Genomic DNA, 18,533 nt, shown 5'->3' with positions numbered 1-18,533 from the left:
CAGGCTAGTTTTAGAGAGCATTATGGTTAGATATGAACATATCATGTGACTAAGGTAAATTGTAACTTTTTTTCCAGTAAATTGCTAATTTCAATTGTCTTGATTATATGCATGTAGATGTGTCTAACTTGTGGAACATCATACAATTCATGAAGACACGCAATCAGGATTCGAGCACTCGGTAATTCTCTGAAACACGCACACATATTTTATAGGGCTGTGCAAATTAACGATTAATTTCTCGATTAATCTTTAATCTTTTTGATCGATGAAAAATTTTTTGATCGATTAATTTTTTTTTGAAACTCTCTGCATGAGCGCCAGCCAAGGCATTGGCCTATACACATACAGCACAGCAATGAAGTCATATAATGAACTAGAAACACACTAATCCAGCACGTTATTATTCTGAGTTGCCCCATGTGAGATTAATAACGTGCTGGATTAGTGTGATCCTAGTTAATTTGATTACTTCATTGCTGTGCTTTATGTGTATAGGCCAATGTAGTTGGATCTGTATGTGCATTATAATTAATCGAAATTAATCAATTAATCGATTTAAAAAAAATTTCGATTAATCGAACACAAACATTTTAATCATTACCAGCCCTAATATTTTAGGGAAAACATAAATGCAAGGTTTTTAGAAATAGTTTGAGATTTGTTGAAGCAATTTATCTCTATGTGTGATTTAATGCGATTAGAGTGGATCCTCTCTAAACTGAAGAATTAAAATCCTGTTCATCAGTATCAACAACTATAGGAAATTGGGAGAATCCCAAATTTACCTGGAAGGTATCAAAATCTATTTGATGGCAGGCCTGTCCTATTACTGCAGAGGATTTTTCTAGGAATATAAGTGCTTGCCTGCAAAGACGCGGTTGCCTCTGGCGGCATCTCATTGGGTCACATGGGGTGCTAATGCTCTGGCCAGCGTCCCGACCAGCTCATTGACATCACTGGTTGCCAGTAGCTGAGCGGGATGCTGTGGCTGGCATCCCACCCAGCTCCTGATAACCAGTGACATCAGTGAGCTGGGCGAGATACCGGACAGAGATACCATGCACCACCAGCCCCAGTAACGTGCACTCCAACAAAAGGATCAAGCAAAGGATTTCAGCACTCTGGTGTGGTGCTCCTGTCCTTATACAAGTCGGAAGTGGCCCTGGAAATGATGCCAGCCCAGTGTCAAAGCATTGCACATTACCACCATAGTCTCCCTACCTGGTGAAAATACAAACCGCCTTGAGGATCCAGTGGCATCTATCCATCCTTCCTTTTCAGAAACGTTGTCAGCTGTTATCTTGCAAAACGTAATAAGTGACTGGAACGTTTTTTGGTCTAAAATCTGCGCAACTGGGACAGCTTTTATCAGATATTTTATTTTTAAAAATAAAAGATTACATATACAGCTCTAGCTAGTAAAAAGGTCTAACTGCAGTTCAGAAACAGTACATACCATTACATAAGGATATACTAAACTTCTTGTGTAATATGTCCTTACCAAGAGAAAATGCACCACATCTCCTCTGCAGAATGCCAACATGGGGTTCAAAGCTCCCTGCAGGATCACAAAATGCCATGCTAGAAGTGGGACACTTGAAGGATCCATCTGTAAGAAATACAGTTCAAATGTGACAAACTGATCTTATCAGAAATTATATATATACAGTATAGATGTTGTATAAGTGACTATTTTAGAAATTGTTATAAGACCTAAAATAATAAAAATTATAATAATTTTTGCTCTGTAAGGGTATGTCAAGGCATTATCCAAATTTACTCCAAAACCTCCCTCTTCCCCCCAAGTGCATATCCCAGCATTATTTTTTCTTTATCTTATCCCAGTAGCAAACCAGCTGCCAGAACTACATCTCCAATGAGCCCTTTACCTATAAAAGTGTGTGGGCAGGCTCTTGGGAATAAGGACAGCAGCATTCTTTTACCAGGAAAGATACAAATGTTTGCTTGTGGAATGGGATAGAGAAAAGTGGGGAATAGGTAGAATGCTGTAGTCCAGCAGGCAGGGCTGACAATGCTGGTAAGGAAAGCAGTAACAAAAATGCACTGTGTTCACCGTCCAAATAGGAAGTTGGGGCACACTGGATTTCTGGCAGATCAATAGGTACATTTCCATACTTTAAGTTTTTTAATTAAGAAAACATGGAGAAATATGTTTTGTAGAGATGCACTTAACATTTTTTTTTTCCTTGCATATAATTTAACCCCGGGGGCCATTAAAAATCTACAGTCAATTTCCCACAGGCCAGACAACAAAGATGAGGGCATGATGAGGTAATCTTCCATTACCTGTACTAATTTTACACTGCATACATTTAAAGGGTCATCATCAATCACGTATATGATGACAAACAAAAAATGTATAAATTTATGAAAGGAAATCTTTACTGAGAGAAATATGTAGGATGCCACAGCTGACTTTTGGTTTGTTTATTTATTACAGACATTTATATAACACCATTAATTGACCCATTGCTTTACACACTGTACATTCACATCAGTTCCTGCCCTCAAAAAGCTTACAATCTTAGGTCCCTATATGTACAGGCACGCGCACACCAGCAGCCTTGTGTGTCCTAAATATAATACACTATCATACTTATAAAGATATGAGCACAAATCCTAATCACAACTAGTCTGAGTGCATTATTTGATGCAACATATAAAATACACGAAACCTTATATATATTAATATCGCATATAAGAACTGGTATTATTTTCCTGTAGCAAATGATCAGATTCAGAGTTAGACTCTTCAGTTGTCAATTATCAGTAAAACCTGAAACTGAATTAAGAAAATGGAAGCAGTTCTCTTTAATAAAGAAGGCCCAGCCTGATCCAAATGATCCGATAGCTTTTGAAGGTCAGGGAAGACTACTTACTCGCCCATATGGAAAAGTCATCCAAACTTTCAGAGATGGTTTCAAGCCAATTACTAGTATCTGCAGGAAGAACAAGAAGAGGCATTAACAATCTATTACTATGCACAGTCAATGAAATTGTCGGCATAATGTGCCTTTAGGTGAATCTTCAACAAGTTTGCATCTAAAGAATTCCAAGTATTGCTTTAGTATAACATTTAAAACAATACACGGCTTCCTGTTGTAGCAATAAACAGCCCTGTTGATATTATTTGTATAGAAAGTATATTGACCAGTGTAGATATAGACCTTCTTCACATGGATACAGAGAGCCCTACAGTGTACAAAGGATTGTGAATTCTGCACCCAGGAGTCCCAGGTGTTTGTGTACAGCCTCAGGCAGCAGCCTATACAAATCAATGACAGGCAGACAGATGCCGCAGCTGTACACACCTTAGAGCATTTACAGTTTGCTTCCAGCGCCATTCATCTGTTCCTGTACAGATAGAAACTCAAAACTGTGTGCTGCCAATATACTTTAAATGACCAAAGCAGCTTGCTTTAGTATAGAGGAAAATACTTCTGTAGATTAAGCACTGAGACTTATGCAGCCTGATAAGAAAAAAGGCTATTTAGAGTTAGGTTTTGGGAGTTAAAGTGATATTATAGTCAAAAGGTTATTAAGCTATTTTAGATGCTGATTAAATTACTTACAATGGATGCTGCTCCATGATGTTTAAAGGTTTTAATTTCCTGTAGAATCAGCTGTTGCCCTGAGCTCTGGCCCAGATATCCTGTTTTAAAGGTGGCTCCTCTCCCCTGCACGATCCTATGGAGCCACCCTTGTGTGTGCTAGTATGCTGTGTGTTTCTCCACAAACACACAGGAAGAGCAGGGCAAGTCAGTACCCTACCCTTGATCCCTGCTCTCCCTTCTCCAAGCTAGTAGATGGCCAGCTGCTGGAGACTGTGCTGTCCTTTGGAATCTTGTACTGGACAGGAAGTTCAAGGAAGCTGTGCTGAGAGAGGTGGAGCTGTTGAGAAACATGATGACTGTAATTGCTTGGGCAAAAATTAAAAAACTTTGTGGGGCAATGTACAGTATATTTGTTTGATCTAGATTATTGAAAAAAAGTTTGAGAGATTAATACTGCTTTAAAGTGTATATTTTCTCAAAACATTTTCTTCTGGTTTCAGATAGAATATGAAATCATTTCAACCCCAGCCAGCCTTTTTCTTTGCTGTCTGTGTCCGAATGCTAAGATTTCTCTTCACTTCCTATCCTGGAAACACAACAGGAAGTGAGAGTAAATATCTCCAATTGAGGAAATATCACTTGTTAAACAACTGTCAGGGCCCATTCAATGGGACTTAAAATGCTAAACTAATACTAAAGGAACAGCATCTTATATCATTCATATTTATATTATATATATTTTTTAGAGCACATGATAGATTAAAAGCATAGAGACCCAGGATTGCTCGTCTGCTAAAACTTAAATTAACTTAAAGAATTATAGAGGCAGAGACTGCCACTGCTGATCTCCTGAAAACATTAGTTGTCTTGGCCATTAGTGATACTTTGAAATACTACAAGCATACAGATCTGGAAAGTCAGAGTGAAATATCCCTCCCTCTCTCGATCTCTCCCTCTCTCTCGATCTCCCCCCCGATCGCTCTCTCTCTCCCTACCCCGATCGCTCTCTCTCTCCCTACCCCGATCGATCTCTCTCTCCCTACCCCGATCGATCTCTCTCTCCCTACCCCGATCGATCTCTCTCTCCCTCGATCGATCTCTCTCTCCCTCGATCGATCTCTCTCTCCCCCGATCGATCTCTCTCTCTCTCCCCCGATCTCTCTCTCTCTCTCTCTCTCCCCCGATCGATCTCTCTCTCTCTCCCCCGATCGATCTCTCTGGATCTCTCTCTCTCTCTCTCTATGCCTATGATACCCATCATATCTATCAGTAAACAGAGTTGTAAGACTATCTATGGCTAGTGTTATGATATATAGTTCATGTATCATGAAAATTGGTAGTTTAATAAAGTCCCCAAAGCAGCATTTCCAAGCAGATCCTCGATGATGAGGCTCAACATGCTGTGACAGCATTGTGTGCCGTTTGATCTCACTTGCATGTATCAGTGTTCTTATACCTTAGTCAAGGATGCCATGGCCAGTAGAGAGTACTGGGCAATAGGGTGATCTCTAAGTTCAGCTTTTGTGTGCAGCGGCTCAATACAGCAAACTTCTCCCTTGGATCCACTGAACAGACATCTGGATTCACAGCTTCTCACGCCCATTACTCGCCTGTATCATAAGACAAATGGTAACATCAGTGGTGGTTTTCTTTTAAACACGCAACAACTGAACAAAGCCAATTTGGGCCAGATACTCTAAACACCTACGATATTATATAATGCTATTTCAGAAAGACGTTATGTCATTTTTATTTGATTATTGTTATTTTGGATGTCAGTCCAAAAAGCTTCATTCAACTTTTAATGGAAAATTCAATGTAAAAAAACATGGATATCACTTATAATAGACAAACAAGTAATTCTGTAATGTTATGTCGCTTTATGTCTGTATAGAAATTTTTTACAATCTGGCAGAAAAATATAATTTTTTGGCATTTATTTGGCCAAATAGACTTTTAGAATCTGAGACCTTTTGCACTTTGCAGTATCAGAGACATTGTGATAATTTACACACAGCAATGTCTTATCTCAATCCTTTGACACACTGTATAGATCAGCTTTTTTAATTTCCATTTAGCCTACTGGCGTTTTGTTTCACTCTTCTGTGAAAGATAGATAACCAGTCTCACAGTCTAATAGCCTTATTTCCTTCGCTTCTGAATTTATATATACGTTTCTATGGTCCACAGACAAACGCTGGTCATAACAACTATCAATTAATAAAACACCTAAGTGGAACTTAATTAAAAAGTGAAGATTTGCTATCTTATAGGGAACATTAAGACATTTTACTTGTGCCTAAGCAGTACCTTGTCTTCACTTCCTCCTGAAAAATTGTAGTACCCTTCCTGCTTTGTGAGTTGTCTTAGGCACTCTTGTACCAAGAGCCTCATAGCTGTATATCTGCATTGTGAGATATAAGGCACTGCTGCCTCCTAATGCTAGTCTCGGGACAGAAAAAAGGGGGTTGTGTTCCTTCCTGGAGATCCGACTGATTATATTTGCCCTAATTAAATTTACACCTGATTGCTTGTTACGTCCGATCCGTGGCCCAAAGGAACTTGTACAAAAAAACGAGGATTAACCCGTTAGAAGATAACGGGTTAGTAGCGGGCAACTTAAGGATCCGGACACATCAACCAATTGTAGAAAATATATAATTTTTATTGAAAAACCACACACTATTACACATTAAATTCACTGTCTCGGGACAGGCCTGGTGGCACAACTCTGTTACATTACAGCGATCTTTGAATGTGAAACTGTTACATGGAAAGTTAGCTGTCGTAGGTCTATGTTTTCATCCTCACAAAAAAAAATATTGTAGAACTTGTTAGATTCTCGCTGTTTGTTTATAGTGAGCACCACCTTGTCTTATATAGGTTAAAGTTGGTGCATACTATGTCCAGGTGTTTTATATTGTTCTTAAGATATTTAGCAAACATGCTTCTACCAATTCTTTTATTAATAAAGAGGAACCAAACTCGCCTCAAAAAGGGCAGGCATAGGGGAAAGTGTTAGTCACCAGTGTTGCTTGTGGTCTGTGCTGATCTTTTCCCCTTTACTGACATACATGTATTGTGCTGTACTGTGTCTCTGTATAAAGGTGGTGATACAGGTAAAGGTAGGGTTTTGCTCCTTCTTTGCTCATGTCAGAGTCTCCGTATGGCACCATCTAGTGGCAGTATGAGTTACTATCTCACAGTTTTTGCTTTCAAGGTAAACAACCGTAAATAGTTTACGGTGGTGCATCGAAGCCAAAGCCATCAACAGAGCAAATATCAGATTAAGTCCCAGAGAGGGAGCCAAATTGCACAAATCACAAGGTCTGTTAGTCCTGTCATTTACTATAAACCTAAGTCAGCCATCTGCCATTATCGTTTGACTGCATTACAAATATCAAACCCTACAAATGTTGCCAGGATAACATCGTATCTTGGTTTGCTTCAGACATTCTATAGCAGAAACATAAATATATGTATGGAAGCTTGAAAAACTTGGCTTTCCAGTATAAAAACTGTAGTTTAATCCTTGATAATGCAGTTCCATGATGCAATAATTTAAAGAGTTTATATTTTTAAAACAGTACTATTACTGATTGAAGTGCCAAAACCATGGCCCGTTAGAAGGTGAGGACATACAATAACATAAAATAACATACACAAAATGAACAAACGGGCCTACAAGGCCTGATACAATGTTCAGAAAGAAACTTACTTGAAAGTCAGCTCAAATACAGATCCTCCACTGTCATTGCAGATAGCAAGGGTTGGGTCATCTGTAAACTGAAAAAAAAACCACAGCTTTGTAATGTTGATCATCATTTAGCTTGTAGATGCCATTAAAATAACATTTGCACTGGCTTTTCATTAGTAACATCACAAGTAAACAACTAACCACTTTTGGCTGGTACTGGAGAAGTAAAAGATAAAAATAATACAAAATAAAACTAAATGTAGGTAGATAGAAAGTCCCTCCGCACTCCTCACAACGCTCCCGGCCTATGCAACAGTGGTGCTCGCAGTGATGACCACGGATGGCGCCGTGCAGACACAAGGCGGAAGACAGCAATCACCAGCACTCAATAATATCATTCAATATGTCCATTTAATTCATTTATAAATGGACATATTGAATGATATTACTGAGTGCTGGTGATTCCTGTCTTCTGCCTAAAAATAAAACCAGACGCACTCAATGGGGGCTACAAGTAAAATGCAGCATTTTAACTTCAGAAAATTGTTCATGGATCTCAAATGTTTGTGAATTGTATAAGAATTATAAGCACAAATGAACCACCAGATAGGCCAAATTAAACATGTCACTTTGATCAAGCAGTTATACAACTGTTGCCACATCCATAGGTATTTCCTTACTCTTCCTTCCTTTAACTTTTTCAGATTTAAAAAATAAATGATTAAATAATAAAATATGATGTACCCCTCTAGAATGTATATCATCCTGGCACACCAGGCATACAAAATGCTGAGAATGAAGGCCCATCACTACCCTGTATGCCTTCCAGCACCAACAGGTGCCTCCTGGAGGAGGAAAAAATTGTGCCCTTCAATCAAAACATCAGTCTGTTGCAGATAGGCATCAAGAGCTGGTACAGGAAAAGGGGGAGTTTTACGTGCAACGTAACTCCCAACAAAAGTAAAGTATGAGTAAATGAAGAACCGGAAAACATCTGATGGGCCTCTCCCAAAAGTCAAGTTTTAAAGTCTGTATTTTGTACTATCAAGCTACATAATGACAGATTCTCAGTAAGATTCACTGTAATAAGAGGATTATGGACGTCTCGGAGACTCACACTTCCTGGACACATACTGGCATTCTTAGTTCCCTTATTTAACAATGATCAATGCGTTTATAGCTTTTTTTTTTTCTTTTGCATAGAAAGGCTCAACGATCCGGATCGCTGGAGTGGATTGAGTGAACCACCTTCAAGGCGGATGTTTTATTATTCTGCCATTAATTAGTGCTTTAACCTTATTCAATATTATATGGTACACTACATTGTGAACAATAAAAGCAGATGTTAGATGTGTTAGTTACTGGCTAAAAATCTAACATAGAGATCAGGGGGGATTCCTACAAAGCAAAAGTATCATCTTAGCCTATAGCAGAAGAAAGGTTAATGATACAGATACCTTAATGTGTAGAATGGCTGTCCCAGGTGGGTGGGCGTCCGTTATAGAACGCAGGAGCTTCCCGCTGGCCAGATCCCACATCGTAATCTGAAAGAACAGGATATTCATAAGATGAATTATGTGAATAAATCTTTAAACACAAAGATCTTTACTTAAAGCTCTAATTCATGGTGTACCACAAAACATCTAATATTGACATTACCTGAACTGCTATTTTGATAATTGCTTATGTTGGTATACTGTGCAGTTAATTTCTATTTGTTTGTTCTGTATAGCTAAAATGAATTCCAAGATGTAAGAATTTACTGCCAGAACAGTATAATAAAACATTTAGGTAAACTACACTTTACAATTTCAAACAAAACAGCATTACATATAGTATGTTCAGATTATTGAAATCTGCTCCACTTTGCTGCAACTTTATTGTGTAATTCTTCTAATTCTATTAAACAACATGACAAACAGCCAGAAATAAAGCATAGAGCTCCTGACTTCTACTGTAACCTTTACCAACTGGGGGATATTTACCCTATTTCCTGACTTAAAGCTGAGTTCGGGACACAAAAATCTTTCTTTAAATATATTTCTCAATAGCCACAAAGGATATAAAGCCACTTTGTGTGCACCAAATACCTTTGCAAACCCAGATAGTACTATATAAGAGTAGCAGTGGCATCATCACTGTACTCTACATAGCCTGTGCAGAAAGCAGAGCTGTGGGAGGGGCCCAACAGACAAACCCACTACAGGCACCTGTAGAAAACTACAGGAGAGTGCGAGGACAGGACTACCCACCCTGCACCAGGAGAAAGAGCAGAAGTGACCGGTCTTTATTACAAGAAGGAGGCAAACGTTCAGACTGGATAACTGCAGCGATCTGAAAGAAATACATGTAAAAATACATGTCCTGCTTGTATTTAGACAATATTTGCTTATCCCGAAGTTTAGCTTCAAATACTACTGTTTCCATAGAAGAACAGTCCAATATAATGCTCCAGGCTGGAATGAGCCAAGGAAAAAAATAAAAATGAATTTAATAAATTATATTTTTTATTTTATTAGAGTTTCTTCTGCAAATAATAAAACTGTTCCAAATTAAGGACACGGAATCCAAATTTAGATGTCAAAAGGGTTTTGTGGCTCCCGGTGTTTTCTTTTCTGTGGGAAACGGGTTGCATCAACAATTAATACATAAATAAAAAAATTATGCATGTGTGGCTAGCGTCATCTATTCCCCAGAATCTACAAAGCCACATGCTGATCATAAGTAAAGATAAATAAGAGATAAACACAGAAGAGGAAGTTAGATGTACAATTACCTGTCCTTTCGCGAAACCGCAGAGAAGCCTGGAACAGTCATTATTAATGCTTAAGGCTGAAACGGCACCATATTGTGCACCGACCGCTGTGCTTCCAAGACAAAGACGGAGGGCCTGGTTTGCGTCTGTAGAAAAGTTCAATGTTTACTGCCATTGCTGAAATAATTAGCATCAATATAACAATATATGTACTAAAAACATGCCTAGCTAAAGACGTAAAGTGGAACTTAGCCCTAAAATGAAAAACTTGCAAGCCAGAAGGATTTTACTATGGCACTTCTGCAATAAAGGGCTCTTACTTTCCTCTTCAAATTAAGAATGTACACTGAGCTGCGCATGCATATGGTAATATAGCATATTTTGCTATTTGGACACTGTTGTTATATAGCTTAGCTAGTCAGAAATTAGGGCAGAATGTGGCCCTAAGCAAGGTAGCAGCTTTGGCATACCCTAGTCCCTTTGACTGACCTTAATAAGGATTGCAATAGGCATAGAAAAGCTGCCCCATTTGTCTGTACTGGAATAGCCATCCCTCTTGAACATCAACTGCCTACAAGTGCAACTTCCTATGTAAAGTGACAGCCAGGTCTACAGCTTTGACCAACCGTGCTATCTGTCTGGTTTAATGCAGGAGCATGAAGTCTGTAGCTAAACCCCTTGGGCATTTACCAGGCCGTAGGCTCCTCCCTCAAGTGAGGGTTCAGATCTGAACATTTTTCATGAAAATGGAGCAGTGTAGAATTCAGCACCAAAGCAACCAACTTAAAGCAAAACTCAGGGGAAAAAAAGATCTTAACCATTTCAGTGAGGATACCCCTGCACTGCAAGGGTTAAGTGCTCACTTGTGTCTAGGTTAAACAAATAAATAAAGTTATACCCACTTGATTCTTGGAGCTGGCCAGCTCTTAGGCTGGTCCATTCCGCCGCACTTCCCCTCCGTTGCAGCGGTCTAAGGATCCTCAAGTACTCACATTCTATACATTGTATAGGACATGAGAACGTGAGGGACATACCATTGCGCTGTCAGAGCTGGCCAGATACGAGGTTTGGGTAAGTTTAACTTTTTTGTTTTAAAACCTAGACACAAATAAGCACTTAACTCTTGCAGTACATTGAAAGCCCCACTGCAAGGGTTAAGAATTTTTCCCCCAAAGTTCTTAAATATATCTGTCCATTTTCCATACAGACTGGCTGGTCATAGAGTCTTGTAGCAGTGAATAAGCCCTTAGAGTTTCAGTGTTGTTCCCTGAAAAATCTTAATTATATCAATAAAAGGGCAAAAAAAGGTGTCATAATAATTTAATGAAATTATATAAAATAACATGGTAGAATATGATGCTGTGGAAGCAGAACTGTAGGTAACAGAAGTGTGACCATGTAATTAAAGGGGAAATAGTAATGTCATTATGAGTCAATATGATGGTCACCATTGCTGATCCAACAGCTTGAGTACTTTGTACCACACTGACCTGGACCAAGTATGCAAGATTCTGACCTCACTCTGCCTTTTGTAATCTGCATGCCTGTTCTGGGTCAGTGACTCATAGACAAGCGGGCAACTAGTATCCTTAGAAGAAAGTCAGAGATAGCGGCCCATATATTTCTATTGGCATTAGCACATATATCATTAAAACAGAATTTTCACTTCAACAAAAAGGATGCGTTTAACACGTCCAACACCATTTCTCATAACTGCATGCAAAGCATTCCCATACCTTTACCTTCTCAGTTCCATAAGGTGAGGAAAAGGGACAGAGAGAAAGGTTACATATTACTACACCCAAGGAAGAAGGATTTTTTAATCAAACAGTAGTTTAACACACGGCTGACATACATGTGAAAATAAGATCAGCTTACCAAATATAAGGGCCAGACCATGAGAGGTGCCCACTGCAATTAGATTGGAGACAGCCTAAAGATACAAAAGGAAAATAATTAGTTACTCCTAAAGCTGGGTATACACAGTTATATTTTTTGTTGAACCTGAATGCTGAGCGAAAAAAATATAACAGATTTCTCCATCCACGACGAATCTCCCATTGTGTGCTTTGTATTCTGACAGAGGAGGGGGTGCTGATTGCGGATTGGCTGCCATTACTGTTTGTCCCCAAATTTTCCAACTAAAGAATGCTGGATGTAAAGGTCCGACAGGGGCACCCCACTATGTAAATTTCGGTCAGGTTCATCAAGAACCGTCCGAAATCCGTACTGTGTATAGCCAGCTTTAATTGGCATTTCAAAATCACTTCTAAACTTACTAAATTGTGTCTGAAGTATAAACCTTGATGAACACAGTGAAATGTATATCCGTGTAATACTGAGAAATGTATCCACTTGTTAGCGGTCACCTTATTTGCAGAACCAGGCGGCTACAATGAGAAGATGGTCAGCAAGCAGTCTCTAAGCAGCAAAGAGATTTATTGTTTGTGCAACCTAAACTTGTACACAGAATAACAGAGTCCAAATCTGCCTACACGTAACTGTGCAAACTCAGTACAAACTCATTTAGATTTATAAACCAACTTAAACATTTCCATTTAAAATCAGTCTGGTAGAAACTTGGTCAAACTAAAATAAAAGGTTGTGCAAACAGACTGAAATGTCTGTGGTCAGCTTAAATTAGTACAAAAGACTAGGCTTTTTAAAATTACAAATACATCCTCTTTGAGCAATCATAACTAAACTGTAACTCTTGACCACAGTGCTGCCAAAGACTCACAGAGGAGAATTTATCACAACTGGAGCAGAGTAAATCTGGAGCAGACTTGGATTGCAACCAATCAGCTTCTATCTCTCATTTTCAAATCTCCACTAAGCAAACTGAAGAGAGATGCTGCTTGGTTGCCATAGGCAACTGCTCCAGTTTTGATAAATTCCCCCCATAGTATCTTTACGTAACTGGCACAGGCTTCAGACTCCTCCGTACAGCTTTCTTGAACTGCCAGTCCAGGAGCGAGCAATCTGAACGTAAACAAAAGTCCCCCGTTTACCCAAATTGGGACTACATGTCCCAGGATTCTGAGTGCCACCACACATGCACCATGACATCATGCTCTTCCTCTGGTCCGCCTTTGTAAGTCCAGCGCAGGCAGCAGCAGATATTCTGTGAGTGAGCACTAAGGTAAGCTGTAGCAGGACTCCATAGGACCCTGCAAACCAAGGAGCCACCCTTAAACTGCAAACAAGGCAATTGGGTGGAATAAGAGGATAGGAATGCAGAAGATTCAATACTTGTAAAGGGTGCTGTGATTGAAAAAAGGTAAAGAAACACTGGTCGAAGATATTATACAAATATGATTGCCAAATCAGGCATCTCTTTCTCAATGTAACTGTATTAGGAACTTCTTTGGCATTAGACTTCTAAAGGTAAAGTTGATTTTTACACAAGTCTTTTCACAGCTGCTCTTTACAGATTGCTGGAGAGCATTGACATTAAAGAGCTTACAACATCTTCTATACACAGGAACTAGATGGGATAGCAACAGGAATGTCAAGAGTTAATTTTAGAGGGAAAAAAAAGAAAACAGATACTCACTATAGCTGTCGGAAGGCCAGCATCTACTTTATCCTGAATAAAAACAAAAAGACAAAGAATTATAAATATTGAATGTGAATTTTACTTTGCACTGGCTGATGTGTTGAAGCTCCCTTCCATTGGCTTATTAAACATTGATATGATTGTGGCTGTATTTTAAGGCCTTGTTCACACCAAATGCAGAGCAGATCCGGTCAGGTTTCTGCACACGCACGCTAGTCTTTTAGATGCGTTTTTGACGCGTTTTTGGCTTAAAAATATATATTTTTTCTTTTAGTTTAACATGGGCTTTCAGTGCGTTCCAGGCATTTGCATTCGTTTTTGATGCGTTTGCATATCCAGAGCAGGTAAAATAGGGCCTGCTGCAGTTTTTTTACCTGCTCTGGACCTGCACGCTGCGATGTGAACTGGAGCTAAAAATACCATAGGAATACATTTCACAGAGGAGAATTTATCACAACTGGAGCAGAGTAAATCTGGAGCAGACTTGGATTGCAACCAATCAGCTTCTATCTCTCATTTTCAAATCTCCACTAAGCAAACTGAAGAGAGATGCTGCTTGGTTGCCATAGGCAACTGCTCCAGTTTTGATAAATTCCCCCCATAGTATCTTTACGTAACTGGCACAGGCTTCAGACTCCTCCGTACAGCTTTCTTGAACTGCCAGTCCAGGAGCGAGCAATCTGAACGTAAACAAAAGTCCCCCGTTTACCCAAATTGGGACTACATGTCCCAGGATTCTGAGTGCCACCACACATGCACCATGACATCATGCTCTTCCTCTGGTCCGCCTTTGTAAGTCCAGCGCAGGCAGCAGCAGATATTCTGTGAGTGAGCACTAAGGTAAGCTGTAGCAGGACTCCATAGGACCCTGCAAACCAAGGAGCCACCCTTAAACTGCAAACAAGGCAATTGGGTGGAATAAGAGGATAGGAATGCAGAAGATTCAATACTTGTAAAGGGTGCTGTGATTGAAAAAAGGTAAAGAAACACTGGTCGAAGATATTATACAAATATGATTGCCAAATCAGGCATCTCTTTCTCAATGTAACTGTATTAGGAACTTCTTTGGCATTAGACTTCTAAAGGTAAAGTTGATTTTTACACAAGTCTTTTCACAGCTGCTCTTTACAGATTGCTGGAGAGCATTGACATTAAAGAGCTTACAACATCTTCTATACACAGGAACTAGATGGGATAGCAACAGGAATGTCAAGAGTTAATTTTAGAGGGAAAAAAAAGAAAACAGATACTCACTATAGCTGTCGGAAGGCCAGCATCTACTTTATCCTGAATAAAAACAAAAAGACAAAGAATTATAAATATTGAATGTGAATTTTACTTTGCACTGGCTGATGTGTTGAAGCTCCCTTCCATTGGCTTATTAAACATTGATATGATTGTGGCTGTATTTTAAGGCCTTGTTCACACCAAATGCAGAGCAGATCCGGTCAGGTTTCTGCACACGCACGCTAGTCTTTTAGATGCGTTTTTGACGCGTTTTTGGCTTAAAAATATATATTTTTTCTTTTAGTTTAACATGGGCTTTCAGTGCGTTCCAGGCATTTGCATTCGTTTTTGATGCGTTTGCATATCCAGAGCAGGTAAAATAGGGCCTGCTGCAGTTTTTTTACCTGCTCTGGACCTGCACGCTGCGATGTGAACTGGAGCTAAAAATACCATAGGAATACATTGGACGCAGTTTTCATCCGGTCTGCACCTGCTCTGCTCTGGACCTGCTCCGCGCTTGGTGTGAACAAGCCCTAAAAGGTGAACTCCAGGAAGATATAAACGATGCACATTAATGCAGCTCTGTATTTTTTAAAGTAAGTATATGAATATGACTCGGTAATAGCCTCATTCAATCCCTGTATAGTAAAACTCAGACAGGGAAGACAAAGCCGCACAAGAAGCCAATCAGTTGTGTAAAGCTGCACATACACCTTACGAATATCGGACGATTTTCGTATGTGATCGCGTTTTCGTCCAATATTCGTAAGGTTGATGGGCAGAATACAACTGCAAATACTGTACAATCGATCGATTTTTGACTAACCAGCAGGTTAGAAAACTTTGGGCAATCGTACGATTTTTGCAAGGTTGGTGGCGTTTCTGTACGTCAAAATTCCTACGATTTACACTACTCATGCGCAAACGAAAATACGTGCGGTCGATTACCACAATTCGTCCAGGTGCTTTATTTTAATTTCTGCTGATCCAACCTTGCAATAATCAGGGCAGGATGGGGCCACCGTACGAAAATCGTATGACGGTGCGATCATTTGGATGAATAGTTTCGTCTGATGATCGCAAGGTGTATGCGATCATCAGCGATCATGCGATAGTGTTCATGTGCTAATTAGAGATATTCTGATAGAAAACGAGAGCAGAGTGACAGAGAAGAGCTCATTGGTCTGCTGATTCTCCTTCATTGTCCAGTCACAGGCCAGGGGGAGGGGGTGGGGGTACAAGCCCTCTATTTGTTGCTGAAGTGCAGCAGAAGGCAAATCAGGTCGCCAACCCTGCCAAGGCTGTGCCAGGGCTGTGCTTTGTCGCAGGGCTGATTACATTTCAGGACTAGCTGTACAGAAATACAGATCCGTTGTCAGGTAATCCAGCTCCCTTATATGCATTTTATCTCAGCATGTTTCCTGAATGTTCCCACTTTCTGCACCCCAAAGCCTAGCACTGTCATTTGAGAAGACTTCAGAGAAGACTCCGTGACCAGGCCTTAGGATATGGCTTGCTAAGAACAATAAGAACAAGGTAAATTCATAAGACATCTAGAATCTTCATACTGCACTTGCTACCAGTTGTAGTGAGTGGTATAGAGTAAACTGTGACCTATCTCAGGCAATAATACGCGCCCATGCATTATATTTACAGGGGATATGTGTACTTTACTTTAAAGATGACCTTGGATTTATAATTCAGTATCTACAGGTCTCTATAATCCTATTTTATGAAGGTGGGATCAACACAGAGAAGGTCTTCAGTCTCCTCTGCATATGATGCCTTTCTCCTGAGGGACAATCTAGTGCAGACACTTTACTGTACACACAGGGGCTGATAAGTAAAATAACAAAAATGAACATAAGAGGCCCAAGGACATAGCAAATAAAAAAAAGAATATATGTTAAAGAAAACCTGTACTGAAGGAGAATGCATGCTACCATCGCTGACTCTCCTTTTAAAAATATTAAGTAAAAAAGGTTTTTGACCTGGATCTGGATATTGGGTGCCACACCCCTGGTAAGTAGTATGCAAAAAGAGTTCTTTTGAGGAAAGAAAAAAGTGGGGTTTTGAAAGCACCAAAGAATGACAACTCCAACCAAAAAATTTAAAAATTATATTTGTTTATTTCATATAAATCTTAAAAGTAGAAAATAGAGAAGGCTTGGAGCCACTAATAACATTGAATAGATAGTCCCTAAAAAAGCTCTTTCCACATACACAACAACTCACCATTAGCAGAGACATACATGATTCTTATGGACATACATGATTGGGGTTCAAAAATGCCGATTGACCAAATTGCATATAAAGAGGCCCTTGCATAGTTGTTCTTAGGGCTGTGGAATGAAATAATTGCTCTCCACTAGCATGGTCTTGAGAGCAAGGTATGACCCTCAGCACCTTGCATGGTTGAAATAATGAATATAGACGGCTTTAAAACATGATTAGGTACAAAATGGCAATATTGATTCAATTATATGATGGGTACAAAATGGCAATATTGATTCAATTATATTAATTCATCTAATATCCGTGAAATATCAGCATAACCAATAAGGATAATGCTTGAAGGGCTAGAGAGTGGAGCCGATCGATTCTCCACTAACACCAGCCCGCAAGCAAAGTATTAGCAACCTTGCAACTTGATAAAGAGGGACAAACATTGATTATCAAAAATTCCACATACTTAGTATTAGAAATGCATGATTAAGGCATGATAAAGAAAGTCATGATTGTGTCAAACGCATTGTGCTTCACCAAAAGAATGTGTACACATACATGATCCAATTAAATGGTTCTATAGGAGTGTCAAAAAAATTTCATACAAAAAGATAAATAATGCAAGATAATACGTAAATGATGAGCAGGCTATCTACCCCTGCCCTACATCCAAACGGCGGTGTTCCTGGTAGTTAGTGGCGTGGAGGCGTTGGGCTAAGCTGCCCTTTTGTTTCCGGGTGAGAAGACAGGGTAGACCTTTTGGTCCCCCTGGCGACGACTTTGGTGAGCGGGACACATCTATCCGAGACCTTTGCTGCATTCTTTGCCTTCCGCCCCCTGCTCGAAATCTGGGTCATCCGACTCTCACCCCTCTTTTTTGGCCCACCGGGAAGGATCATATGAAATTTGCCGCTCGGGCGTCCCTACTGGGGAACATACGCATATACAGTGGGGCAAAAAAGTATTTAGTCAGCCACCAATTGTGCAAGTTCTCCCACTTAAAAAGATGAGAGAGACCTGTAATTGGCATCATAGGTAGACCTCAACTATGAGAGACAAAATGAGAAAACAAATCCAGACAAATCACATCGGCTGATTTGGAACCAATTTATTTGCAAATTATGGTGGAAAATAAGTATTTGGTCACCTACAAACAAGCAAGAGTTCTGGCTCTCACAGACCTGTACCTTCTTCTTTAAGAGGCTCCTCTGTCCTGCACTCATTACCTGTATCAATGGCACCTGTTTGAACTTGTTATCAGTATAAAAGACACCTGTCCACAACCTCAAACAGTCACACTCCAAACTCCACTATGGTGAAGACCAAAGAGCTGTTGAAGGACACCAGAAACAAAATTGTAGACCTGCACCAGGCTGGGAAGACTGAATCTGCAATAGGCAAGCCGCTTGGTGTAAACAAATCAAATGTGGGAGCAATAATTAGAAAATGGAAGACATACAAGACCACTGATAATCTCCCTCGATCTGGGGC

At 39.7% G+C, this 18,533-nt stretch overlaps 1 protein-coding gene across 1 annotated transcript in view; it reads right to left on the bottom strand.

The window, feature by feature from the left end:
- Positions 1–18,533, bottom strand: part of VPS8 (VPS8, CORVET complex subunit) — a 172,788-nt gene that overhangs the window by 137,464 nt on the left and 16,791 nt on the right. Inside the window, exons 6-13 of the mRNA XM_018565944.1 lie at positions 14,844–14,876; positions 11,909–11,963; positions 10,052–10,176; positions 8,733–8,819; positions 7,297–7,364; positions 5,035–5,188; positions 2,904–2,963; positions 1,505–1,612 (exon numbers count right to left, since the gene is read on the bottom strand). Coding sequence (XP_018421446.1) covers positions 1,505–1,612; positions 2,904–2,963; positions 5,035–5,188; positions 7,297–7,364; positions 8,733–8,819; positions 10,052–10,176; positions 11,909–11,963; positions 14,844–14,876 — 690 coding nt within the window. The remainder of the gene's footprint in view (positions 1–1,504; positions 1,613–2,903; positions 2,964–5,034; positions 5,189–7,296; positions 7,365–8,732; positions 8,820–10,051; positions 10,177–11,908; positions 11,964–14,843; positions 14,877–18,533) is intronic.

The sequence above is a fragment of the Nanorana parkeri genome, unplaced genomic scaffold, assembly GCF_000935625.1.
Source record: "Nanorana parkeri isolate BGI_ZX_2015 unplaced genomic scaffold, ASM93562v1 scaffold901, whole genome shotgun sequence".
NCBI lineage: Eukaryota > Metazoa > Chordata > Amphibia > Anura > Dicroglossidae > Nanorana > Nanorana parkeri.
The sequence above is the reverse complement of the archived record's forward strand: the minus strand, read 5'-3'. Positions and strand labels throughout refer to the sequence as shown.